Genomic DNA, 26909 nt, shown 5'->3' on the forward strand with positions numbered 1-26909 from the left:
CTGATGGCCTCAGTACACACCCATTTCAGTGTGCTTGCACATACTCATCTCGTCGCTCGTTGCATCTTCAGTGCAAGTCGGCGGGCTCGCGAACGGTGGCTAGGCCAGTCGTATGTACTTTAGCAAGGCCGTTTACATGGAGTAAGGACCTGAGCAGGAGTACGGGGTCGAAACCGGCGGAATGAGTTGATGGTTCTTCACAGGTGATACAGCTAGTATATCGTTAGAAAGAGCATCGATGAAGCGTAACTTCAGCCATCCTTACTCGACATGTCATCTCTCCACAAGGCATTGTAGGAGATACAAAATGACTCGCGATTGATCCGAAAGTCTTCATTGTGCGTGTGCCTTGTTTGAATGAGCTGAATGGACCGTATCTATGAGGCCGCATGAAGAATTCGCATGCGCCACGAAGCGATGAAAAATGTTTCGATTCTCGCAGCTCGATCATAAAGTGGAGCAGGCATCGGGAGAATCTCGGTTGAATCATGAGGTGATGCTCCACTGCAGCGACCAAACTTCGACAAGCATTCGAGATGAAGTTACCCTCCTGACTTCACCTCCTCACGTACAACAGCAAGATACAATGGAGGCGGATCCCAAAGACCGTGAGATCTCCTCGACATATCCTCTTGTCCCCGGCTAATCAACCTCAGCGGTCTCCGGTACTGCCGATCCGACTTCTTTTGCATACATTTCTGCAAGGGACAGATGGCCAATCATCTTGGTATGCTTCATGCAATTCTCGATCGTCACTCCAACTGACAATCACCAAGACCGGCGCCATTGATGACATCCATCGAGCTACATCAAAAGCGACCGAGCCCGAAAAGGCGGAGGAAGGCAAGCGGGTCACTGAAGCATTGGCAAAGCTGAAATACGAGCTCCAGCACAATCGTCCCCTTACGTGAGGAGAATCACGACTTCATCGGCGGATATACGCTAACCACAGAAAGCCCCCTTCCTGACGACGGCGGCTCGGATATCGCCGGGTACAACAAGGAGCTTGAGCAGCGTGGCAATCCGAAATGGCATGATGTCGCATGGCTCTATGCTGAATGCTATCTCTATCGGCGCATCGCCACTATCTTCGCTACATCAACACACTGGAAGAGATATGATGTGTTCTCCAAGCAGAAGATGTCCACCTTCCGCTCTTCCAGGCCTGCTGTCCTTGAACTCGCCTCCCGATACAACGATCTCGTGAAGCAGCTCAGCTCGGCCGAGTCACCTCTCAAATCTGGAACCGAGGATGAGCGGGAGGCTGCGGAGAAGATTCTCTTCATCGAGATGTGCGAGATCTGCTTATGGGGCAACGCAACTGACTTGTCTCTCCTCACCAACCTCAGCTATGAAGACATTCAAAAGCTGCAGGGCAGTGACGCCCGCAAGGCGAATGAAAAGAACATCCTCGTGAATGACTTTTCTGCCGCCTTTGCCTGTTTGAAGGAGGCTCAGAAGTCGGGAGTCAAGGAGCGACGGGTGGATATCGTCCTGGATAATGCTGGATTCGAGCTTTTCGTCGATCTCGTCCTCGCCGGCTATCTCCTTCAATCTGGACTGGCCACTCACATCGTCCTGCATCCAAAGGATATTCCCTGGTTCGTCTCTGATGTCGTTCCGAAGGACTTCTCGGATCTGCTCACCGTGTTGGTTAATGCAAAGAGCTTTTACGAGACGCCATCCGAGGAGGACGATTCTCAGGGCAAGAAGCCGCAGCCGCTATCACAGCAAGAGGCTCAAGATCTGGTGGCGCTGTTTGAGAATTGGAGTACGCTGTATGCTGAAGGGAGCATCGTTCTGCGGCCGAATGCATTCTGGACAGAGGGCGGGAGTTACTGGAGACTGCCAAGTACGGCCCCGAAGCTGTACGAGGATTTGAAGCAGAGCGAGCTGGTCATCTTCAAGGGCGATTTGAACTACCGCAAGCTGACGGCTGACGTGATGTGGGATCCGACGACGCCGTTTGTGAAGGCAATCGGGCCGATGGTGAGTGAGGTGTTGAGGTTTCCTCTGGCAATGCTGACATTTTGTAGGGCCCTGGGTCTGGTGTCCGTGTGCTAGCGCTGAGGACTTGCAAGGCTGATGTTGTCGTGGGATTACCAAAGGGAGAGGATGAGCGATTGCGGGCGATGGAAGGTGGTGGTGGGGACAGTGGTTCGAGGAAGTGGGCGTGGAGTGGAAAGTGGGCGGTCGTGAGCTTCAGCGATGGGAAGCGATAGATGGACTTCGAAAGGTATGGGAGTAGATGCTACTACGAACTGACCTCTCGCAGGCAATGAAGCTGCGAATCGCCTACGAGAGCACCCTTGTGTCATCCCTCTGCGATGTCGTCGAAGGTTTTGCGCCATCTCACACGAACGTCCCGCAGTTCCATTCGGGATGTCTGAGCTGAAGTTATAGCATTTGCTAAGATCTTGAAGCAGTCCACTAACTCGACAGAACATCGACAAAGACACCGCTATACGACATCACTGCCATCTACCAAGCATCACCATGGAGCCATGGAAATCCACCCTATCTGGTCACCATATTGAAGCATTCACCTCGAACTTTCAAATGCTAAATTATATGCGAATACCGCGCGGCTTTCACTCTTGCTGGCGCGAAAGCTCGATTTTTGGCATACGAGAGTGTTGGATCGGCCAAGCACAGCGCAGCATTTACATTCATTCATATGACAATGCTCTGCGCCGGCGCTGAAAAATCACCGGCTGCTCTCTCTTCTTCTTCTTCTTCCACAACCACTACCACCATCACCACCACTACCACATCAACCTCAATCTGAATACATCAACCTCGACATCGACATCGCCAACCAGTCCACAGGAATCCGCCCCTTCTACCAGCAAGTGCTACTTGCGTCCTGGGCCACTTGGTCCATACCAATACTTCCATTCCAGCATTAAACACACACCAGGCCAATCGGTCCATAGGAATCCGCCCCTTCCACCACCTCCACTACTACCACGACAAACTCAACATCCTCAACCACTCCATAGGAATCCGCCCTTCCAGCATCGAAAGACACACCAGACCAACTGGTCCATAGGAATCCAGCCCTCTATACTGCGCAGCTCACCTCTTCTGAATCCGCCGTCGCTGGAATGGCAAGAAGCAGAGAGCAAGACCAGGCCGGGTGGGATAAGCACCACGCGCGGGAGCAAAAGAGGACCGATAGGCATTTCGCGGAGCTGAGGGCAGCAAGGGAGGAGTCAGATGAGGAGCCCGAGTCAGAGACGGAACGGCAGCAGATGGAGCTGGACGAAGACGACGATGAGGCGGAGAAGATGCAACTGGACGAAGACACAGACAACAATGAGGAGGACGAGGAGGAGGATGAAGATGATGAAGATGATGAAGATGATGAGCTCCCGTCCAGGGCGCAAGTCTCGCAAGAAAGGAGCCGCAGACGTAATCGTGCGCTCGAAAACACGGCCAAGCATGGTGGCCCGGCGATTCCACCTCGGAATGCTCTTTCCAACGTTGTACGGCCGACCGCTCCCTCCAACCCTCCCAAGACCGCTACTCCGGCAACAAGGTTGACCAGGGCATCAAGAGGAGCGAACGGTCATGCCCACTTTTCTCTTGGCGATCGCGGCAATCTAAAAATACACGAGGATGGTGTTTGTGTCTACTGTTAGTCAAGAAGAAGAAGAAGGGCAATAGCGTGCAGCACGGGCGCCCTCGGCAAGGAAAGCGCCTTGCAACCGCTCCGCCGGCCTTATTTTCGCATCCTGCTAAGCGAATAAGGAGGCCAAACCAAACCCAGACGCGGCTCGAAAGAGGCCGAAAGCAACAACAACTTAACAATTAGCGTTGTTCCCCGAACTTCCTCTAGCACCGGATCAACCGAAGCTGGCGCCGGGATCGCGATCGTTGTCACTTATACTCTTCCTAAGGAAGAAGAAGACTGGAGGCCTAGCGCATAACGTAAGGCACGCCAAACGCGGGGAGATTAAGTTCCACCGCAACATTAAGCGCGACGAGCCGCGCATTGGCTGGGACGCTGTGTATAACATCGACCTTAAGCTACCCGGAAAAGTCTTGTTTTCGGCCCACGGACCGGCGGCACGGCAGCACTGCCGGATTTTCGAGCAATTACTTTCCCTCCGGGATTAATATTCTAGAGGTCCTCGACGGCTGCGTCTTCTTAAGTGTCGAGCACGCCTATTAGTATAGTAAATCCCGGTGCATATATTAATTCGAGCCTCGCATTACGAAGAGCATTGTAACGAACATCTTCTCTAAGAGGACGGTAGTCTCGTGTGTCTAATACGGACCTACAATTAACTGCTTTACCTATGCTCGCTCTCTATAATGTCCCCCGGCGACCACGCTAAGCGTTCCTGCTATATAATGTCCTACTAGAGCGTCGAGACAGAGATTAATATAGCTCCTAGGGACCCCGTAAACTATCTATATAGCGCCGGACCCCTAGAGTCTGTCCTAAGTCTCTCCGTCGTCCTCTTCGTTTTATAAGCTAGTAGGCTTGTTCCTATATAGCTCTACTTTGTCTCTAACTCTCTACTTCCTCGCTCGTCTAGTAAGCTAATTTATTCGATACTATAGCTATAGCCTTACTTCGCTATTAAGAGAGCGGGGCGCGATGTTCTACGAGTCTCTTCTTACGTCGTTTGTTTTATAAGCTACTTAACGTAATACTATAGATATAGCCTTACTACATTATCGGGAAAGCGGAGTACAAAATCTTCTTTTACTCTCTCTCCGGCGTTCGTTTCCTAAGCTAATTAACTCGATACTATAGGCATAGCCTTACTATACCGTTAGGAGAGTAATTAATTATCTTTCTATCGGCTCTCTGTTATACTTTTAATTTTGTATAAGGACCGAGCTTTTTAGATCTTTTAAACTAGACTAAGAATCTTTAGGCCTTAAAGATTCTAGAAAAAGTCTAAAAGATTTAGATTATCTAGGCTTTAAGACAGAATACGTTATCTTACGTTATTAACGTAAGGACCTTACCTTTCGGATATTTTAACTAAGATTAAGGATTTTAAGGCCCTAGAGATTCTAAAGCTTCTTTAAAAGATTTGTATTTACTACGTCTTAGTATAGAATACGTTATTAAGTGTTATTAACATAAGGTATTATATTTCTAGATCTTTAAAATAGGATCGAGAATCTTAGAGGGCTAGAGATCCTATAAAAAAATAAAAAAATTTAGATTCTCTAGGCTATAAGGTAAGATACATTATCTAGTATTATTAATATAAGGCCTAAGAATTCCGGATCTTTTAAAGTAATTTAAGGGTCTTAGGGTCCTAGAGATCCTAAGAAAGTTTTAAAAGATTTATATTTCCTATATTCTAGTATAGAATACGTTATTAGCTATTATTTACGTAAAGTACTATAGTCCTAAATCTTTTATTCTAGATTAAGGATCTTAGGCCCCTAAAGATCCTAGATAGTTTTTAAAAGAGTTAGATCTTCTAGGCTTTAAGCTATAATACGTTATTTAGCGTTATTAACGTAAGGTCTTCTCTTTTTAGATCTTTAAAGGTATATTAAGGATCTTAGGGCCCTAAAGACCCTAAAAAGAATATAAAAGATCTAGAGATCCTAGGCCTTAATAGCAAATATACTATTATACGTTATCTTACGTTATTACTATAAGTCCTTAATATTTTAGATCTTTTATATTAGAATAAGGATCTTATAGCCCTAGAGATCCTAGAGCTTACTTAAAAGATTTGCTTTTATAACGTCCTAGTATAGAATAAGTTATTTAATATTATTAGTATAAGGCCTTAACTTCTTAGATCTTTAAGATAGGATCGAGAATCTTAGGAACCTAGAGATTCTTAGAAAATTCTAAAAGATCCTAAATTTCTAGGCTTTTAGGATAGAATACGTTATCTAGTATTATTAACGTAAAGCCTTAATATTTTAGATCTTTTAAGTAAGGTTATAGATCTTATAGCTATAGAGATTCTAGAGAATTTCTAAAAGATTTAAAAGGTTTAAATCTCCTAAGCCTTTAGGCTATAATACTTTATTTAGCGTTATTAATATAAGGCCTTCTTTTTCTAGATCTTTTAGATAAGATTAAGAATCTTAAGGCCCTAGAGATCTTAAAAAACTTCTTAAAGATTTAGATTTCTCTAGCCTTAGGAATAAATATAATATACTACGTTATTAATATTACTCCTTATATTTCCGGATCTTTTATATTAGATTAAGGATCTTAGACCCCTAAAGGTCCTAAGAAGATTTTTTTAAAGATTTAGATTCCTTAGGCCTTAAGACTAAATACATTATTTAATATTATTAGCGTAATAGACTAGATTTCTAAGATCTTTTACTTTAGAACTAGAATCTTTAGATCTATAAGGCTCTAATTCTACTCTTAAAGATTTTTATTTACTAGGCTTTATAGACTAATACATTATCTTACGATATTAGCGTAATAGAATTAATTATCTTAATCTTATTAATAATATCTAGAATCTCTAGGTCTTAAAGATCCTATAAGAGTTTTATAAGATTTAGATTCCCTAGACCCTAAGGTCTGTCCGCTCACTAGCCTTCACAAGGAGGTGTTTGGGTGCCAAGACTCATGGTGCAGAGGTTGCCTTGCTATTGCCGAGCCAATCGGTCGATTGGTGGCTCGGTACAACAGCGGCTCTGCGACCAAGGCCCTAAAGCTACGTTTACGTGCTCTATATAACGACTCGTTGTATATACAAGGGATAGAGGGTAGGTTCAAAACGTAACGGCCAGCATGGCGTGAATAAACAGGATGAAGTTCTCACTAGTAGTAAGAATCCGGTTATTACGCCCTTACGCACAGACCCCTCTCATCTGTCCGCTTACTGGCCTTTATAAGGAGGTGTTTGGGTGCCAAGACTCATAGTGCAGAGGTTGCCTTGCTATTGCCGAGCTAATCGGTCGATTAGTGGCTCGGTGCAATAGCGGCTCTGCGACTAAGGCCTAATATGACCGTAGGGAAGGCGCCTAAACAGTAGGAGTAGGAAGAATTAATAGCTGAGTTATGAAAAGTTGAAGGAGTTTCTCGTACTCTAATTAGCCGGTAGTGGAATCGCGGAGATTGGTGCAATAGACGATTCCAGATCCGCAGGAGTCGTTTTCGCAAGTAACAGATATCCGCGCGTCCGTTCCGGTAGGTACGCGCACTACAGACCGAGCGGACGGCCACTCTAGAAGCGGCAGTTCAGTCGATACAACGACGACTTAGAGGATGTGCAGTACAGCTTAAATGCGTCGGACTTCCAGCGGCCGAGCAATTAGATGTCGCCGTCGGTTATGCCGGAGTCTTTTGCCCTTTGAGCTGCTCCCTTACGGAGTAAGTGTCCGCTGTACAGCTTCGCGTTATATCCAGCTCTTTCAACCCCTTGTTTAATAAATCGTACTATCGCGTCTCTTGTGAAGTGTCCTAAGGTATAGAACAAGGGCTGGAGCGGCGACGTTGTCGGCACGGCGGAGATAAGTGCTCGCATGTTTAAGACTGGGCATGTCGGTGTTCCGGTTGCTGCGATAATGATGTTGACGCCGGCATAGTCGCAGTCGGTTTTAGATCGCTTTAAGCGCAAGGTTATAAAGGAGTGGTCGGCGGCGAAGACTAGGTCTGAACGCGTAACGTGCCGTAAGGCCTACGTTGCTATGTTAGCTGCCTTCCCCTTAAAGGTGATCTCGCCGAGTCTTAGGAAACCTCCAAATGCCATCGTTACCGCTGCGTTTATGTTCAGGTCGTAGTCGTTTTGCGTACGGACGACTGTCTAATTTAAGATGTCTAGCGTAATAGGCAGGCGTTCCCTTTTTGGCGATGCGTTAATAGACTTGGCCCCTTTTATGAGCTGTTTAATGTAGTCTAAATCGAAGACCAACAGCTCCTTCGTCGACATCCCTCTGTCTACGCAATGTGAACGTAGCGCAGCAAGGGTTGCTTAGATAGACTCTCCTTTAATAACCGTTTTGAACGTCGCGCTCGGGTACAGCGCTCGGTCGACGATGTATTGCTACAGCAGTAGCGCCGTAGGAGGCTATGGCGGTTTGTTGTATAGTTGTGCGAACAGCTCCTATTAGCGCACCGCAGACGCATAGACTTCTCTTGTTGTTAGTTTAAGGGCGTGCCAGAGCAATAACGCATGACCGGAAGAAGGCGCGTTGACTCGTCGCGTCTAGTCTGGTAGTAGTCGTACTACGTCGTAGAGTTGTTGTTCTGCTAATAAGGGCACAGGTTAGCGACCGTGTTAACATCAAATCGAGAGAGTGCGTCTGCAAGGGCATTGTCCTTAGATGACAACCACATAGCCTGTATGCGGATCGACTTGGCAAGGCAAAGAAGGAGGAGGTCGCGAAGGAGTTCGTTCGCGCTACTATGTACCCGTTGCTTAGTAAGAGCGCTGCATACTATTGTGTTGTCGCTATGAGCTGTAACGACGCAGTTGCGCCACTCGTCGCTCTACCTCGTAAAGGACAACTAGACAGCTATTATCTCTACGATATTAATGTGCGCAGATTCGTGTCGCGGCACAGCGAAGAAATGATGTAGATGGACCCAATTCTGTCGCTATTCGTTCGTGCTATTGCTATACTAGAACGCACCGAGTCTAATGTTCGACGCGTCTGTAAAGAGGTGTATCTAGCGGAGAGCCGGCTCTATTAGCATGCGTGTGCTATTGCTGTATCTTAAGGCGCGCAGCCACTATTCTAGGTCGTGTCGGACTAACGAAGGTAGGCGTTGTTTACGCGTAGTAAAAGAAGCCACGAACGTAAACGTTGTAACTAGGAAAGCACGTCTAACGTCGATAACTCGTGCTGCCTATAACAGACGCCCTACTAGTGCTTCTATATCGCCGCGTGTAACTAATTTGCTCTACAGCACTACTATAATGTCGGATATTGCCCTATGTTGCTTCTCTTCTAATAGCGATGCTATTATAGTCTCGGAGTTGATTGTAATGCCAAGTACTTCGACTATTATGCCCTTAACGTCCTTCTTCACATTGTAGGGCATTCCGAGCTCTTTTGTAACTACTGCCTATATATAGTACACCGACGCTCTTGCGGCGGCTGTTGTAACTACGAAGATGAAGTCGTCGAGGTAGTAGTAGAGGGGCGCTCCAAGTCGTTGTTCTAGTATCTAGTAGAGCGCCTCTGCGAAGAGGTTAAACAACACTAGAGCTGTGCGTAGGCCGAAGGGCAAGCAGCATTCGACAAAGGTAGTATCGTTCTATTAGAAGGCCATTAATCGTCTGTCTTGTATCGCGACTAGCACGTTTCGGAAGGCGTCCTTCACGTCCTTTTTAATAATCGTGCAGCTATATCCCGCTTTAATTACTCGCAGGATAACGTCCTCGAAGGAGTCGTAGACAATAGCGCCGTAGACCTCTGCAATAGTGCTATTTACCGAGCGCTCTCGGCGGAATCGTAGGTATAACAGGTCGTGTATCCGTCGCAATCCGCTGTCGTGTTTAGGGACCTGCCCTAGCGGTGAACAGACCGCTCGTTGCGTTCTTATAATGCGACCTAACTTGAGGTCTAAGGCTACCTTGCTCTCGATATTAGCGCTGTCGATAATGTTGTAGTTTTTGCATTAGCGGTCTGGCAGGGTTCCCTTAGAGCCAATTGCCGCACCAAAGTACAAGATGTGGTCGATCTTATATAGCAGCCCAGGGTAAGGATAATAGCGCAGAAGGTACGACCACGCGTGGCGCCTAAGTGTCGACACCCCTCGAGGAAGTGGTGTGTTGTAGATGCATAGATCGAAAGGTAGGAGTGTGTTCGGCCATGTGCTATTACTCTTAATGCAATCTACTACCTTAGTCCTTATTGCACTTCGTGGCAGGGTGGTCGCCGGCACAACGGTCGCACACGTGTTTAAAGCCTCCCCAGCATAGTTCTTTACACCCTTTGCTGTTGTAGTTCTTGCAGACTTATAGGCTAGCTTTTTCTCGTCCGGCTCGAAATAAGCGTTCGCCGTCCGTGTCGGATCGGCTTCTCTTTTGTGGTGCTGTAGTGCGAGCGAGCATCGCGATGTTGTAGACGTGCGTCGTAAGGTAGGCGTGTTCGTGAACAGCGAGCCAATTGTCCAGTTTCGTAACGCCTCTGTCGATAATAAGGTTGTAAGAGCGAAGCGCGAATCGTCTGACGATGTTCTTCCAGTTATAGCCGAGGTTAACAAGCTTGGCGATAAGGCTCTAGAATCGGATTATAGCTATAATTAGTGTAGGATTGCTGTGGAAAGTAGCTATAATGTGGGTGTAGTTGTTAAAGCCCTCGAACCACACGCTTGGATAGGTGTAATCCTCTACCTTCGCGTTGGTCGTAGTGGACTGTTTGCCGCCGGTAATAAGTTAGAATGCCTTATAGCGGTCGTTAGTCGCTGTGCCTTCCGCCGAGCTAAATTGGCTAGCTCTAAGCTTGCAGAGGTTAACTAGTTTGAAAGAGTCCTTGTAGATCTCTTTAATGTATTTGCCCTCGATATCGTTAAGGGTGTTAAGAAGGGGTGTGTATTCCTTAGGGAACTTACCGCTGTCTGTGTCCGGTGTACCACCGCGCGTGCGGCTCCTACTCCTTCTGCTACGCGCCAAAGCGTCTATCTTAGCCTTATGCTTTTCTTTAGCACGTATCGCCTCTTGCTCGCGCAGCTTTTTCTTATGCACCAACTCGGCTAGTTGTTCCTGCAGCACTAACGCGTTATGCTAGGCTTGCGATAGCATAACGCCTTTTTCTATCGCGGCCGCAATAGCAAGGAGATCGAGGGTATTATTTATCGCGCTGCCGGTGTTTATCGTCCGTAGTGGTCTACCTGGTCTTCTCTTTTCTTTGTTATTTAGAGGGGACGGTCGTAAAGGGCGTACCTCGTCGCTGTTACTGTCCTCGTAGTTACCGTCTAGCTCTTAAAGTTCGTCTGAACTTCTATAGTTACGTAACCCGAGACCCTTGTTTCCAGCCATAGTGTTAGCGTAGATCACAACAACCCTTCAACGCGCTATTGCGCAACAGCGCCGCATCCGGAGCGCCTAGACACTTGGGTGTCTAATAATGTCGATGAAAGGAATCGAATAGTACCGCGCAATCGATGAAAGAAGTGGTATTCAAAACGTGACGGCCAGCATGGCGTGAATGAACAGGATGAAGTTCTCACTAGTGGTAAGAATCCGGTTATTACGCCCTTACGCACAGACCCCTCTCATTAATTACGTTATCTAATATTATTAGCATAATAAGATAGAATTTGGGATCTTTAAAAACGGATGTAGGATCTCTTAGTTATTAAGATCCTAGAAAACTTTTCGAAGATTTAGATTCCCTTAGTATAATAGACGAATACGTTATTTAGGGTTATTAGCGTAATTACTAAGCTTTTTAGATCTTTTAGTCTAGATTTTAGATCTTTTACCCTTAGAGATCCTTAGAAATCTCTAAAAGATTTAGATTTACTATACTATAGTAAAGAATACGTTATTTATAGTTATTATAATAATAATTAAACTTCTAGAATCTTAAAGTATACCTTTAGGATCTTATATCTTTATAAGAGTTATATTACCTAAGTATTTAGGTAGAATACGTTATCCTATGTTATTCGCATATTAGCTATACTATTAGGATCTTTTCTTTTAGACTTAGGATCTTAGATATCTAGAGATTCTAGACTATATCTAAAAGATTCTAATTTACTAAGCTCTTAGGGAGAAAATATTATTAATAGTATTCTTATAATAATTTAAATTCTAGAGTCTCTTAGATTTTTCCTAGGATCTATAGCCCTTAGAGGTTCTAGAACATTTCTAAAAGATTTAGATTTACTAGCTTATAAGGCATAATACGTTATAAACCGTTATTAGCGTAATTACTTAAGTATTAAGATCTTTTATATTAGCTATAGAATCTTAGAACCCTAGAGATCCTAGATCTGTTTTAAAAGATCTAGTATTACTTAGTTACTAGCTTTAGCTTAGTCGTACTATTTCGGAAGCTCCTAGATACTACTAGACTCTTTCGGGGAAGAGCTAGATAGACTAAGCCTCTCTAAGAAGCGTCTAGACATTACCCTATAATCCTAAAGGATACTCTTTCCTATAATAAGTAGCTCGACTCTTAGTAGTAAGCTCGATAAATTAATAAACAATAATAGTATAGTCTGATATAGAGCGCTTTATCTTATTACTAAGCTTATTATTCTCCTTTAGCTCGCAGTTTCTATACTACTAGTAAGTTGCGTTATAAGGCTGTTCTTTACCTTTATATTGTTTGTTTTGTTTGTTTGTTTGTTCCATTTACGTCCTTTCGGAGTCCAAGACTATGTAGGACGGCCTTGCAAGCAAGGCAGTAGATCTATTTACAATCAAATTCTTTCGGTATTCTTTGACCTTAGGGGAAACCCCGTGCCTAAGGCAGGACCTGCAAGCAGAATCTGCCTAAGGCAGGACCTGCAAGCAGAATCTGCCGAAGGACTTCAAAACAGCGCAAGACAAAGGAAATCAAACGAGTGTCGTTGTCTGCAGGCTGCAGAATTTTCGCGCCAAGCTTTTTGCAGAATTTTCAGCGGATCCTTCCGCTTCGCACACACGCTGCAAATTCGAATGCAAAATTCGAATGCAAAGCAGCTGTCCAACTCGCTGTCTTCTCTTGTCCTCAATATGCCTTTGTGGAACTGCATAACGCTTCCAAACGTATACAGCTACGCAGGTTGATCGCAGAGTTGTAGATTCCACCGACTGTTCTAGCTCTTTGAAGTGCACGAGGTGCGATTTCGGTTCGGATTTCGAGGAGGTGCGCGTATAGGGCAGAGTGGACTGCTTCTTCTTCTTCTTCTTCTTCTTCTTCTCGTTTGTAGCGTAGAGGGCTATTCGTTCGAATCGTGCCGTTGTTCTGTTGTAGCTTGTATTTCGAGGGGAGGCGTGCCTCCAGGTCGTGTTGGTAAGGGAAGAGGGATCGACGGCCTCTCCAATCCTCCGGAGGAAACTTGGCTCTGCAACGACGGTATCGTCGCAGGTTCGTAGCCGGCACCACGTACAGGTGTTCCTCGTCGCCGACCTCTTTACCTTTATAAGCAGCTCGTTATAACTAATATAGGATTCTAGCTCCCCCTTAAGCTCTTGCTCCTATTCTATAAGGCGCTTAACTTTATTATTAGTAGTCTAGAGCTTCTTAACTAGATCCTACTTCTCTTATATAGGCTACTCGTTAGTAGCTTTCTAAGCTACTAGTTCTAAGGTATACTTATCTCTACTAGTAACCTTAATATACGCGTTATCCTATACAGATCTGCTTTAAATCTTTTTCGTACTAGTTATTATTAGTTGTAAGAGTATTATTAGCTACCTTTGCCTTACGTAGCTCCTTTTTTACCTTATCTAGCTCTTCGCGTACATTGTCTAGTACCTACTCCTAAAGTAGAGCGAGAGCGTTATTAACCTCCTCTATAGACTTTACTTTTAGAGTAGGCGCTTTAGCGAGCCTCTCGTCCTTTATATAAATTAATAGTACTAATAGCCGTGCTTTCCTCCCTTAGTATTTCTCGGCCTCTTAGAGTATATAAGAGATGTCGACTCGATTGTAATTAGAGACCTCGTCTTTATATTACTCTACTACGGATTTAGACATAAAGTGCTAGATTATAAGTGCCTTAGTATTCCGCCGGACGAAGGCTACTTTAATCGAGGTCTGTTACTTAGGTAGCATAGTAGATAGAGTTATAGTAGAAGTAGGTATCTCGAAGGCTCTATAGTAATAAAGGTTCGGTAATAGAGGAGGTAAAGGAGATTCGCGTAGCTTAATCGTACGCCGTATTATATATAGTAGTAGTCGTATATACGTAGTATACTAGATACGAAGGTTACAGCATAGACGCGGCGCTTAATGTAGTTAGTAGGTAGTAGAAAATATAAAGGTAAGCTAACTATGTAGGGTAGCTAGTCTACAACTCTACCTATAGGACGCGAAGGTAGCCTAGGTAGTAAAGGTAGCTTACGCGGCTTAATCTCGTCCTTAATAGGATAGTAAAGAATAGCAAGGTAGAGAGGGGAAAGTAAGTAGCTCGAATTTGTCGGACAGGCTAGTAGTAAAGTATACTAGTAGATAGTTGCTAGTATTATTTACCGAGGGCTAAAGGAACGAGCGACTTATAAATTAATAGCAATAGAGGATTACGGCATATAAAGATAAAAAATATAAAACTTTTATTAGATTTTAAGAATCTTTAAAGGATAAAGATTCTAGATTTATATTAAAAGTCTTAGATATTTAAGACATTACGTTAATAACAATATATAATGTATTTTAACCTAAAGCTAGGAAGTTATAAGACTTTTACTAGATCTCTAGAATCTTCTAGCGCTAAAGATTCTAGATCTTATATTAAAGTCTTAATAAGTTAAGGTATTATCTCTATAACTCTAGATAATATATTTAAGCTAAAGGCTTAATCTAAGATAAGAGTAGAAAGATATTTAGGTGTAATCCTTATGTTTACTCTATATTCGCAACGCTAATGTACCCCTTATTTTCGGTATATATATATTCGCAGTCGCAAGTGTAATCCTATGTTTGCCGCATATTTGCGACGATGTTTGCAGTTACGAAGGCAATGCTTATGTTCGCCTTATGTTCGCTTTTGCGAATGTAATCTTTATGTTCGCGGTTAGGAATATAATTAAAACATGCGCGGCATATTCGCAATGCGAAGGTTATGCTTATATTCCTCCTTACGAACATCTCTCTAATATTCGCCTTATATAAACCGAGTATATTTTAAACATCTATAGCGTCTGCCTCGTAAGTAGGCTATTAATTGTAGACAAAGATTAGCGCGTAATCTGTCTAATATACTACGACCCTGTATAGTAGATGTTGCCCTTATATTAGCCTCAAATAACCTATGTCTTAGTATTAGCGAATATAGCTATTATGTTCGCTATATATAATGCGAATATTCGCCTTATATTCGCCTTATATTCGTGTCTACTGCAGATATTTAACGCATATAAGGCGAGCGTAAGGCGAATGTTAGGTAAATGTATAGCGAATATAAGGCAAATAGACAGCGAAGCAAATATGTAACGATAGTATTACAATAGTATTACGATAGTCTGCGACACTCTGCGACAGCGTACGACAGTTCAGACGGTACGGTATAGGTTTACTTCTGTCTAGCCGTAGTAGCAACTAGTCTAGCGTGTCTAGCGAAGCTCGTTCTGGACTAGTGTGGCCTCGGCATAGATCTGTAGCGGCAGTAACCGACAACAGTTTTTAAGCGTGCGAGAAGACGACCCTTACATACTCTAGTAGTAGCGAGAGTAAGGCGTCTAAGACAATTTTGCTACAGTACAAGGGTATCGATAGAGCGCAGCCGCCCTATAGACTCGTCTTGTTAGTGTTTGCCTTCGTGGTGCCGTGGATAATATCCTAGGCGCATAATGTAGTTAAGGTAGGCGGTACTGTTACTAAAGCATAATGCTCCTAGGAAGCGGCAGTGTATTTAGAGTCGGCGGATCTCTTAGATAAATATCGAGGGTAGGCAGAGGAGATCTTATTGCTAAGCCGTCCAGGGAAACGTAGTCTTAGTGTGCGGTAGTTATAAGTAGTGCTAGTTGTGCTAGGTCGGCGGACACGGGTTAACAGGCGGAAGAGGGCAATAACAAGGAATAATACTTCGAGGGAAGACATTAGAGTAATTAGATAGCGAAGGGCGGAGGACTAAGATGGAGCCGCGGGGAGTGCAGGGGTTGCGTGCCCCTTGTAGTCGATCCACGACTACATCGGTAGCCTGCTGTATGAGAGAAGTACTACAACACAACGCTTTTGATTTTGGCTCTCCTAAGGATCAGCCTAAAGAGGTCGGAAACTGTAACGCTTCTATACGCATGCTCCTCCTCCACTCCAACGCCGAAATCTGCCCGTTAGCAAAAAGCAAGTTATTGTGAAAAAGTTCAAGAAATAGCCAAGGGGGTAAAAGAGGTAGAAATCGTTTAATTGCTTGCTATCGATTCTACGGACGTTTCTAACCCTTATATGCCCTCTTACTAGCTATCCAGAAGCTTCTGTATACGCGTATGCGTCAATTAGACGCGTAATCTATAACGTAGGACGCGTAATCGATAACGTAATTGTCAAAACTAGTAGAGAGATAAAGAAACAATTCGAAGAAGAAGAGTTTCCAGAATTTTCGACCAACGCCGGTACGATTCTGAGCTAGTCCCGATTAGGACGAGCTAGACAGGAGCTAGTCATAATCGGGTAGCCGCTAGTCCGAATCGGGTAAGGTGCGCCTAGAATCTTCGACCAACGCCGGTACGATTCCGCGCTAGTCCCAATCGGGTAAAAGATCGTCGACCAACGCCGGCTCAGAAATCCACTAGTCCGAAAATGGCACCAACGCCCAACGCCTTCCGGAATTTAGCTTATTTTCAACAGTCATCGCTCTAAGCCTAGCGATCAAGCTCCATTTCATCCTCATTCTCATCCGTCGCCTCGTTATTACCCACTCCCGTCAACGCCTTCAACAGGTCCCAATCGTCAATGCTAGCTTCCTCGAACTGCTCCAAGCGCGCCGCGATATCCGACTGATCAGTTTCATCCTCGCTATCCATAACAACTTCATCCTCCACATTCGCCTCGATTTCCTCCTCTGCTGCTATGTCCGCTGCTTCAGCCACCCTGTTGGCACGGGCAAAGCGTGTGGCTTCAGCCCTGGCGGTCTGCCGTGCGTCTTCGGTCTTGTCGAGGTCTGTGAACTTTTCGGGAAGATTCGAATCGCTCTCCATATCGTGCAATGCGTCTGGCTCGGGCGTTCCCCAAAACCACTTCTCTAGCTCTTCCAAGAGCTCGGGGTCGGGAATCGGTACGGTAACTCCGCCTGCAGAGACGTTCCGCGCTGCAGCGAGTGCATCTTTGACGGACTGCGGCAATGCAATTTCCGTGCGCTGGGTCGGTGTCGAAGACAGCATAGGAGGCGACGTCGGCTTTGGTGCGGATGCCTGATCGAGAGAGGGGCGTAGGTCTGAATGAGGTGCGAGTTTGTGCACGGAATGTGGGATGTGCGGACTGTCGGACTTGGAGATGCTTGCAGAATGCGCAACGCTTGCTTGCGCTTCGGGAGTGGAAATGACATGTGGGAATGGCGCTGTGTAAAGCGTGGACTCTTGAGCAGGCGGAGAGGTGAGAACGGCCGGCGTGGGTGAAGGTTGTTCCGCAGGGGTCAAGTTCTGAAGTAGCGGACTGAAGACGACACCATTTTCCCCGACCGCGATATATCCATTGTTAAAGGGAACGGTCGTAGGGACCTTCTCCAGTGGGTCTCCGCTCATTTGGTTGATCTTGATCTTGACGACAACTTCAACTCTCGAGGCATTCTTGTGTTCCGCAAAGAAATTCACCACTTCCGATCTGGGAATCTCGGCCAGATCGCGGTTGAAGATTTCCTTGCTCGTGTTCTCCTTATCCTCGGTAATGGCGACGAGGGAGATGGAGCGAATGGACAACATGTAGGCATCAACATGAAGCAGGATTCGAAGAGAGTTGCGCCACTCCTTGAGGTGTGGTGTTGAGAGAATCGGATGATTGACAGGGGATCCGTTCTCCGGAAAGTCCGGAAGCTGAACGCCCGATTCAGCACAGCCCTTCAGACACGCACTCGGTCCATCGAGCATCTCGACCACCAGACAGCAATCAACCGGTGGGAGTTGCGGGCTACGAAAGTATTGTTTCCCGAATGCTGCGGCCATCTGTGCTCCCCGGCCGAGCACTTTTGCACCGTTCTGGGCCGGCATCGTGCGGGAACTTGTGTAGCTGGCTTTCGATGGCCGGCTCTGTCTGCACTGCGCAATCGTTAACTGGACGGAATTGAGTATCCGTAAGGGAGGAAAGTCGTAAGGGAGGAATGTTTCGCGATTAGGGCGTGGGGCCTGCGAGGAGCTGAAGACTGTTGCCGGTCTGTTGTGCGGTGTGGTCCAGAGACTGGTGGATAAGGGCGGATTCCTATGGACCGGTTCGCGGTTTGTAGTACGAGACACGCGCGCAGGGTGGTAGGTTGTTCAAGTGTGGATGGTGCTAGATATGGTGCCGATTGCTATGGAGCGGTTGATGTTTTCCTTAGTGAGTTGGTGTTCGTCGAAGTTCGTTGTACGAGTTGACGCGGAGGTATGAAGACAAACGGCGCTAGTGGGGTGACCGCTCGGACCCTGCATTCACATGCACGTATCCGCACATGCAACCTTCACTTCAATCTCCGCGTCGGTCTTTTAACACGTTAAGAACATTACCCAACGGCTGATTGTCAATCGGTCCATAGGAATCCGCCTCTCCAACGCGGTTCGCGCACATCACAGCGGGTACATCCTCCTCTTCATTGGCAGCAAAGATATCGGGCTGACATCTATGGGGCCCTAGACCTCTTTCCCAATCACAGATCGAGGGGCACCCTCATACCGACGCAATGGCCAAGCCCTCCCGGATCGAGCAGCCCGAAGTATTGCTGCTTTAAGAGCGATGTGCCCGGCAGGATATGGACTTTCAATCTTTCTCTACATCTGTAGCGGCGACATACCCGAACACAAAGCGTACCTCGAACAACGAGTGCTGCGCGGCGAGCGATATCTGAAAAGGCCCTTGTCTGTATTACTTTTCGAAAGAAGACGCTATGCGGGTTATTAGTTCTCGTTGCGAAAAGAGACTACGAATCTATAGGGAAAGTAGGCATCCTTACCTACGCTAAGCTGTCCCGCATTAGCGCCGACATCGCTAAAGATTAGAAGTTGTAGACACGCTTTCTAAAAAGGTCCTTATTAGTATCCCTTTCGAAAGAAGACGCTATGCGGGACATGGATGTCGTTACAAAAAGAGACTACGAATCTATAGGGAAAGCAGGCATCCTCACCTACGCTAAGCTGTCCCGCATCAGCGCCGACATCGCCAAAGATCAGAAGTTGAAGACACGCATCCAGGATATCGACGTCATCGCAGAGGGAGCCCACAATATCATAACTCCAGCTCACCACGATGCAATGCAAAATGCTGACATCCTCGCATGTGCCCAGCCGTATCGCATCGGCGTTGACTTGCGGAGAGCTGGGGCATCGATGCGTTCCTTTATGCGACTACCCATCCAGAAAAATTGCGGGAGGATGCGATGAAGCAGGACGTCGATATTGAGCCTGTGCCCATGACGGTGGAGAAGGTGAGTCTGGTGAGCTCACGGAGGGTCTTCGATCTCCCGCAAACATTAAGCACTTACTTCGTTGGCGAATAGGCCGAGCCGCACAATAAGCAAAAGCAAAGAGCCGATTGAGACAAGTCCGTCTTTTTAAGCAACGCTTCAGGAGTCTGTCGACTGGGTGTAACACCAGACCGACTCCATCGGAAAGGAGGCTCTTTGGAAGCGCGTGGGGCAAATGAAAGTCTTTAAGCAACCGGTCTATGCGACAGAGACGATAGGTGAATTGGCAATCGAGTGTTGTCGACCCAATGCTCAAAAGTGCGATGTTCCGCTCGCCATACGACCATCTGATCCAGTGTCAGGTGATGAAGGTTCACCTTCTGCCTGTTCCTGCTCTCGGCCTACACACTCGCTTTGCTGTTCGACGAGGATGGACCGCAGAATCATAATGCATCGCGAACACCCGACCGCAGAGTGAGTTGTGTAATATAACGTCATTCGCTGTATTGCGCCACGCCCAAGCTCCGAAATAGGGGTAAAGTGATCCCTGAGGGTCGACCGGGTCACATACTAATCTATGTCCACACAGACCGTGAATTTCGCTCTCGTCAATTAACAATCAGCATCGCCCAGGTCCAGCCGTGCGACCGAAGTCAAACAATGGTCCTGGCATGCCACTCATCCCACCAGCACCGCGGTGACCGCCTCGACTGCCGCGGGCACTCGGACCTCCACGGCCATTTTGACCTCCACGTCCACCTTGTCCGGCTCCCGCTTCCCTCACTTCCCCTACAACCTCTCCATCCTGCACTCTCGCATGAAGTCCGTACAAAGCTAGAAGCCGCTCGCAAAACCGATCCCATTCGTGATGCAATATAGCGATCTGCATTCGTGCTCTCTCGCTCTGAGGATTTGCATCCTGGTCCCGGTAGACCTGTTCTAAGAGTTCACTCAGACGGGAGCCGTAGTCCTGCAGCTCCTGGGCTTCTTCATCGCTGTAGCTAGCAGGGACGATATCGTTGGTTCTATTTCGTAGGGCATCTACCATTGTAGGTTGACCTCAAGTGTTGGATGATCGCCCAGTTTGTCCGCCGGAGCGAGCGCCGCCGCGATTGTTGGAGCGGCTTGTCCCACGACTGTTGTTGGATGGGAACATGTTTGAGAATGGTTTTTGACCGTTGAATTAAGTTGCTCGATCGTGAGGATTCTTCGAAGGCTGTGAGGATGCTTTGTTGGCTTGGGTGAAGAAGGTAAGGGAAAGGAGTTAAGCCTCCGCGGTTGCATCGAGGATATATATAGCAGCCGGAATCTGGCAACACCAGTGAAGGCTGCGGTAAGCTCGCACGTTCTTGCGGTGACAAATGATGGCGTACAGCATTTCGTTTCGGTGAATAGTGTGATCTCAGGGGTGATCGGTGGTAGCTCAACTTGAAGCAAACCTCCGCCGTCATTCAGGTCAGCTCTTGAAGAGAGCGTCTGAGTAGCAGACTTTCGATCTAGCATACCTATCGATCCAGTGTGCCTGTTGAACGGACCTTAGCGTATGCAGAATGGAATCCATCATCTTGAGGACTTTTATAGCGAATAAATAACGAACCTTTGACATTTCGACCGCACCATCAGAACGCTTTACATAACCACATCTCCCGCCTCGCCTTCCACTCACCAGTCCCTCAATCCATCCCTTCCTCCCACAGGTCCCATGTGATCTAGCAACATGCCAGTGAAATTCTCCAACTCGACCCTCAGAAGCGCACACCAGCCCATGACAGCCATGTACGTAGCCCGTCTCCAATCTCCGCAATCGCCGAGTCGCTGCTCGAAATCCACTAGACGCTGAACAGAGTCCTCAAGCGGCTGGAGAGACCGCAGAAAGTGGGCAACTTCTGTATCCCGCGCATCAGAGTTCTGGGCAGGAGAGGGAGAAGGATCTCTGAAGCCGTTGATGGGCACAACCTCCTGGACGGGGTCCATCCCATAGAGGCCGGGCAGATGAGGCAGGTGAGTGTCCAACCTTTCAGTCAAGTCTTCGACCAAAATTTGCAGCTCTGCACTACAGGTCACAAGCCAGGTATTCGTGGGGTAGCCGAAGGGCAGCTTATGAACACGAGATCGCTCGTCGAGGTCGATAAGTCGTCGAAGATGGTAACGTAGGAGCGGGAGGCATCGGATGAGGAGTGTGGCTGCGTCGATACGCTGGTTCTGAATTCTAGCAACGGCCAGGTCTTGTCGGAATTGAGTGCCGCCGCACATATTGGTGTTGTTGAGATGCTTTGTTTGGGAGACTTGACAGAATTTTTTAATGTTAAGTATGCGTTGAAGGCTCTAATATGTTCACTTGGTCTGAGCCGGGTAGGAAGGGTTGTTGAAGAAGAATACATACAGTATCAGATTCATAAGTATATTAGGGGTCGGAACATCGACAGTGAATACTGCGGAGCGCTCACCCGACTTCAGTGAGTGTGGCTTGATCACGTATTGTATAGTACTTCGATCGTCTGTTGATCAGGACATACGTTGTAGCAAACAATCGCACCAGATTCCTCGCAAAGATCTATTTAATTAAAGCGGCAGTCAACCATCAACAGGCCATGCTTGCTAGGGACAGCAGACATTACGTTGGTCGACAAGGTGCTTACAAGACTTGTTCATTACTGTCATAGTCCCGCAGTTCAGGGGCAACAGATTGCTTATAAACCAACAACCTCAAACTATCTGGCGATCGTTATCAGACCCTTCTACCATACCTTTCTGAACCCGTCTGGAACCAAGAGAGCACGTAGTACAGACGAGAAAGTCAAGATCGTACAATACATTATTACCCGCTATGAAACTCACACAATAGCAATCATAAGGTAAACTCGTCTCCCGCCTCGACTACATAACGCAAACGCTCCGCGGACTCATGATGCCCTCCACCACTCTCCACCTACCACTCCCTCTGCCCATCCCTCCCGCCAACCGGTCCCATATGATCCAACAATCTCACAGTCAATCCCTCAAGCTGTCTCTGCAACTGACTCAAGACGACAGTGGTCCACGGCGCGCTCTCCACTTGCTCAAGCCCAACGAGTCGGTCAGGCTGAACTTCAAGCCGCTCGATGGCCCTGATCAGGGTCGTGAGCTCCGACTCTCGCGGGTAGAAAGTAAAGTGGTCGACTTCATTGTCCCGCAGTGAGGATCCTATGTGCTGGTCCAATGTGGTCAACACCGATTGCACATGGTATCGAGTCTGTACGGCCCAGCCCAAGATCATCGGGTTGGACGGACCGTGCCATGGGTTTTCGATAGCGCGATATCGGTCGTCGAGGTCGATGAGGCGGCGGAGGTGGAGTTTCAGGGCCTGGCAAGATCGAAGGAGGGTGCTTGCTGCGCTTGGTTTCTCGCTTAGGTCGACCTCGCTGAGTTGAATTCGGACCTCTTCTGTGCCTTGTACGGCGGCATTGTGCTCGCTGATGTCATGCTCGACGGTTTTCTGCTCAGCGGCATCTTGCTTGGGGTTGTCCTGCTCGGTCGTGTCCTGCTTAGCCGTGTCATGCACGACAAACTTCACATGGTCGCCGATCGCGAACTTCTGACGAGGTACGTCGGAGAAATCGTTTGGTGGAGATCGGGACCTAGGTCGGATGTTGTTGTGCTCGGAGGTGGACATGTTTGAGTAGTGGTTGTTGGGTGTCGGTTTGATAGTTTGACGATATGCCGAGATGCTTGAGAAGTGTTTTGAGTGTTGGGATGTTTGAATGGAATAGAAAGATGGTTGACAAAAAGGGGCCTGTGAAGAGTATATAAACCTTCAATACCTCAACCGTGAAGACTGCGAGCTGTCAGCTTACTCCGGCGAATGACACAAGCTCACGTATTGCAAACTGCTTGCGTTGAAGGCATGCTGCAGTGCGTACCTGTTCTTGACCTGCTGATGATGACCCACGACCGAGCAAACTTCCTTTATAGCAGATGATCGTGGCTGAGCTCGCAAGAAGCAAAGAAGCAATCCATCGATCGGCGCTGACCATAAACTCGTGGCAAACGCCCGTACGCATATTCCCAATGAAATCGCGAAGCACCCAGAAACCCTCAGCGCAGCATCGTCGCCCTCAATTCAGGCCATCCCTGCCATCCCTCACCACCCCTCTCAAAGCATCCGTCAATCCCTCGACCTGCCCTTGGACCTCCCCACACCACCGCAGCAAGTCCGCTTCGATCGGATGTCCTGCGGTCCAACCTTGCTCGCCGAGATGTCCTTGTCGAGTCTGCGAATTGATGATATATTGGAGCTCGAACGCCAAAGGTCCCAGAGATTGGAAGAGCTTGACCAAAGGCCGAGTCTGGCTGTTGGAAGGGAGGTGATCCGTTCCGTTGGTTGTGGTAGGCGACGTTTCGCCTCTGTAGGGTTGCATATCTCCTTTTGTGTTGATGGTTCGTTCGAGAATCGTGGTTGATGATGAGAATCGTGTTTGGGTGTAGTGAAAGCTTGATGTCGAAGGATATGAAGACTTCAGCTTCTTCAATGATGGGTATAAAAGCATACCACAGCGCCTCCGTGAAGATTGCAGAAGATCAGGTCACCCCACAGCCAGGTGACACGCCTACAGACGCTTTGTCTGGCCCAGCAAACGCGTACAGCAACGTCGTATGATCGATTCAGCGAACAAACCGCTCTTTCACATCCGCCAGCCAGCCAGCCAGCCCAGGATACCTCCTTCGTGTTGTCGTGGCGGAGGAGTCGTGATTTGTGACGAGCCGGCCCATGGTTTCCTTGCTCGCAGAAAAGTCTTCTGTATAGTCATCATCTAAGCCGAGATGGAGGCCGGGCTCGTAGTCCGACACGATGATCCAATCCGGAGGTACATGTGTGGCTCCACCAGTGCTACTGCGTCTGAGAAGTATCATCCGTCTACTGCCACGAGCACGCGGTAATCAAGGACCACATCCCTTCTCCTCTTGACGGCGACGACGTTGAACGAGGACGATGGACGTCGCATCTTCCGGCCGACCTGATTCAGCACACAATTCCGTTGATCGGTCCGGCGAAGAACGTCAAATGGGGCTCGTGTGGTAATCCGTCCTATACTCAGTGGCTCGGGAAGGGAACGCATGTTGATCGTCGCTCGGTGCGCCTGTGTCTATCGCACTTCATCATGGGTACTGCAGTCGGCGCACCTTCCAATGATATCGTAGGAGTCAGCAGCGGCCTTGCCGTCGCTATATGGTGAATCCACAAAGGCCCGTCCGTTCGTTAAACATGTCGGTGATAGCTCCCAAAAGGAGGGCATGGAGATCCCGGAGAGCCATCAGTGTCGTCTGCGCCGTCCCGTCGAACCCAGTCCCAGTCCAAGCTCTTCAACGCAGCAAGGAAAAGGTGCAAGTCAGCCACCGGAAAAGATCGCCGTCCATGGGTGTGACCTAGAAGTTGTTCCGCCCCACGAAGAGAGACACATACCTCGCGGAAAAGCCAAGGAGGCTGATGAGAAAATGCAGTCATCGTACAACATCCCATATTCCTAAAATGCACAACAACCCGCTAAAAGTATGATTGATTGATCGATTCCCATCTTCTCGTGCGCCAGAGCAAGAAAGACCATCCAGATCTCACCGCCTTCAGTCAAAACGCCATGCGCGCGAGCTGCAAATGCGAGCATGCAGTCCTCTCCTCAGATGCTCCAGCACTCAGATGATGTCCCTCTCCCTCAAATCTTCACATCCCTCATCTCACCCTCCAACTCCACATCTTGCATCTCCCCACTCGCTTCAGCACCAGCTTTCGTCTCCTTCGCGTCCTTCAATCCCAGACCCACAACTTCCTCTCCCTCTCCATCACTCGGCGAGACCGTGTTCCCCAGTCGACTCTTCGGGATCCCATTCGGCACACGGTTCTCCTCCACTCCCTCACTCGCTCCGACCGAGCCTTCGCCCTTGCCAAGTCTTGCACTCCCGGGCGTGTCGATACCGGGGATGAGTTTGTCACTCGAATTCAACCTCGATTGGTCGAACGTTGTGTCAACAGTAAGCGGATTCTGGGACGGCAGTGCGCTTTCCTCCGTGACGCGGGCGAGAGGGCTGCCAACGATGCCTCGTGGACTGGGAGCGTGATGTGCTGGTGCTTTGCCATTCGAATAGCGATTCGGCGAACGGCCTCGGTCTTCTTTTGTTGGCGAGCCGTATGGAGAGAAGCCGTTCTGGTTGGTGGATGGACTGCTGTTCACTCTCAACGGACGCTTCGGTCTCCGGCGTCCAAACTTCTGATCGGATCGCCAGCGGAGGATGTCGATGTATGCGGGTTCTACACCCTGCTGCTTGAATTCGCGAAGCTTCAACTCCAGCGTATCCTCATCGATGAACCATTTATCCGTGTGCATGTCGTCGCCGAGAGTGGCCAGAAAGGCGGACCAAGACCGCGAAATCACGTACTTGCAGTCGTAGTCGCGGCCCATGAGGATGACTTGACCCCAGCGACCAGCGGGACCAGGCGCGAGATCAATGGCAATGTTGTTGCCGCCCCAATCTCTTGCTAGAGGGATCCATGCTGGGTGTGCGTATGCTTTTTGGATGGCATTGGGTGGTTGTGAGTCCTGCTTGTCGAGGAGCTCGGTCCGCCATTGTGGGTTGCCTGAAGATTGTGATTGTGCGACTGGGACAGCGGATGATGACGACCCAGCGAAGGCCTTCAACGGCGCCTGTGGAATCTCAAATGTGCGCGTCTCGCTGAGGTATTGCTCATTCACCGTCCGCCATTGCTTCCACTCTTGCACAATCTCCTCGCAGTCCAACAACATGCAGCCGAAGATGACACCAGTTGGTCGTCCGCCTCTTTCCTGACCATCATGCACCTGCAATGATTCGCGGACTTCTTGTGGAAGTGTGCAGTCGAGTTCGTGCTCCAGCTCATTGACATCGTTGATCGTGGCCCCCGGGCACATGTTCTCAAACACCTCTTCGTAGTTGTCCTCCAACCACCGGTCAATGCGCTTCCAGGAGTGAGCGACGGGCGGAGGTGGTGGCAGACCATCGCTGAAGCTTTGCATTTGAATCTCGCCCTGTCCGACTGAATCCATCTTGCCGTCTTGCGCCGAACCCTGTCTCTGCAGACTTTGTCGACGAGGCGACGCGTATCCTGTGGGACTCGACGTGCCGGCGGCATTGTGACTGACGAAGCCGGAACCAGATTCGAGGTCCAGGTCTGTTCTCGATTCGAGGGCGCTGTTATTGTTCGAGGAGAGAGGCGCGGATCGGGATTGCGATATGGGTTGGTGGTTATTCGAGCGATAAGGAGAGTCGGGGCCGGCGTGGCGGTCGTTGGAGGTCATGGTGTGCCAGAAAGAGCGCCATTGCGAGGCGATGCTGTTGACAGGAGTCAGTGAGGCTCAAAAGATGCCTTGGCAAAGGCTTTTCCCTCGTGGTATGGAGGTGAAGGCGCTTGGAGATACGCACGCGGAGGTCATGGCGGAGATAGCGAGGCGATGCCGCCGGCGGTAACGACAGTGGTGGAGACAGGCGACGGCGAGGTGGAGCGGTGGTGTGGAAGGAGGGTGCGGTGGTGATGGTGATGTCGCAGGTGATGTCGCAGTCCAAGGGCAGTCTTGATTTCAGGAAGCGGCCAGAAGTTCGGAGCAATTCAGACGTCACCCCTGATGGATCGCTGAAGTGGCCAGGGTGTGCAGCGTGTGAAGCCGTTTGGCCCGTTGCGTCGCGATCGGGGGAAGGCGTTGGACACGATGCGGCAGGAGCGCGAGGGAGTCGTGGAGTATGGAGAGATGGATCGGAG

At 48.2% G+C, this 26909-nt stretch overlaps 7 protein-coding genes across 7 annotated transcripts; 2 read left to right on the forward strand and 5 right to left on the reverse strand.

The window, feature by feature from the left end:
- Window positions 1–578: 578 nt before the first annotated feature.
- Window positions 579–2304, forward strand: MYCGRDRAFT_74372 (uncharacterized protein; the record flags this gene model as incomplete). Its single annotated transcript, XM_003849840.1, has 5 exons — window positions 579–608; window positions 657–727; window positions 777–907; window positions 957–1989; window positions 2037–2304. 5 exons carry the CDS (start codon window positions 587–589, stop codon window positions 2220–2222), a joined length of 1443 nt encoding a protein of 480 aa, XP_003849888.1.
- Window positions 2305–3107: 803 nt separating this feature from the next.
- On the forward strand, window positions 3108–4122 carry MYCGRDRAFT_94907 (uncharacterized protein; the record flags this gene model as incomplete). Its single annotated transcript, XM_003849841.1, has 2 exons — window positions 3108–3639; window positions 3818–4122. 2 exons carry the CDS (start codon window positions 3108–3110, stop codon window positions 4120–4122), a joined length of 837 nt encoding a protein of 278 aa, XP_003849889.1.
- An 8143-nt stretch (window positions 4123–12265) lies between these two features.
- Window positions 12266–12816, reverse strand: MYCGRDRAFT_81715 (uncharacterized protein; the record flags this gene model as incomplete). Its single annotated transcript, XM_003850481.1, has 2 exons — window positions 12266–12410; window positions 12440–12816. A coding segment is annotated over one exon (264 nt), but the record flags the coding sequence as incomplete, so codon positions are not given.
- A 3605-nt stretch (window positions 12817–16421) lies between these two features.
- Window positions 16422–17762, reverse strand: MYCGRDRAFT_94908 (uncharacterized protein; the record flags this gene model as incomplete). The annotated part of the gene is made up of 1 exon (XM_003850480.1): window positions 16422–17762. One exon carries the CDS (start codon window positions 17760–17762, stop codon window positions 16422–16424), a length of 1341 nt encoding a protein of 446 aa, XP_003850528.1.
- Window positions 17763–19766: 2004 nt separating this feature from the next.
- Window positions 19767–21400, reverse strand: MYCGRDRAFT_94909 (uncharacterized protein; the record flags this gene model as incomplete). Its single annotated transcript, XM_003850479.1, has 4 exons — window positions 19767–20142; window positions 20193–20283; window positions 20653–20669; window positions 20814–21400. 4 exons carry the CDS (start codon window positions 21398–21400, stop codon window positions 19767–19769), a joined length of 1071 nt encoding a protein of 356 aa, XP_003850527.1.
- A 676-nt stretch (window positions 21401–22076) lies between these two features.
- MYCGRDRAFT_94910 (uncharacterized protein) lies at window positions 22077–22799 on the reverse strand (the record flags this gene model as incomplete). The annotated part of the gene is made up of 1 exon (XM_003850478.1): window positions 22077–22799. The coding sequence occupies one exon, from the start codon at window positions 22797–22799 to the stop codon at window positions 22077–22079; it is 723 nt and encodes a 240-aa protein (XP_003850526.1).
- A 2786-nt stretch (window positions 22800–25585) lies between these two features.
- MYCGRDRAFT_105330 (uncharacterized protein) lies at window positions 25586–26795 on the reverse strand (the record flags this gene model as incomplete). Its single annotated transcript, XM_003850477.1, has 2 exons — window positions 25586–26485; window positions 26576–26795. Coding segments are annotated over 2 exons (909 nt in total), but the record flags the coding sequence as incomplete, so codon positions are not given.
- Between the last annotated feature and the right edge of the window lie 114 nt (window positions 26796–26909).

This window comes from Zymoseptoria tritici, chromosome 8, assembly GCF_000219625.1.
Source record: "Zymoseptoria tritici IPO323 chromosome 8, whole genome shotgun sequence".
Lineage (NCBI taxonomy): Eukaryota > Fungi > Ascomycota > Dothideomycetes > Mycosphaerellales > Mycosphaerellaceae > Zymoseptoria > Zymoseptoria tritici.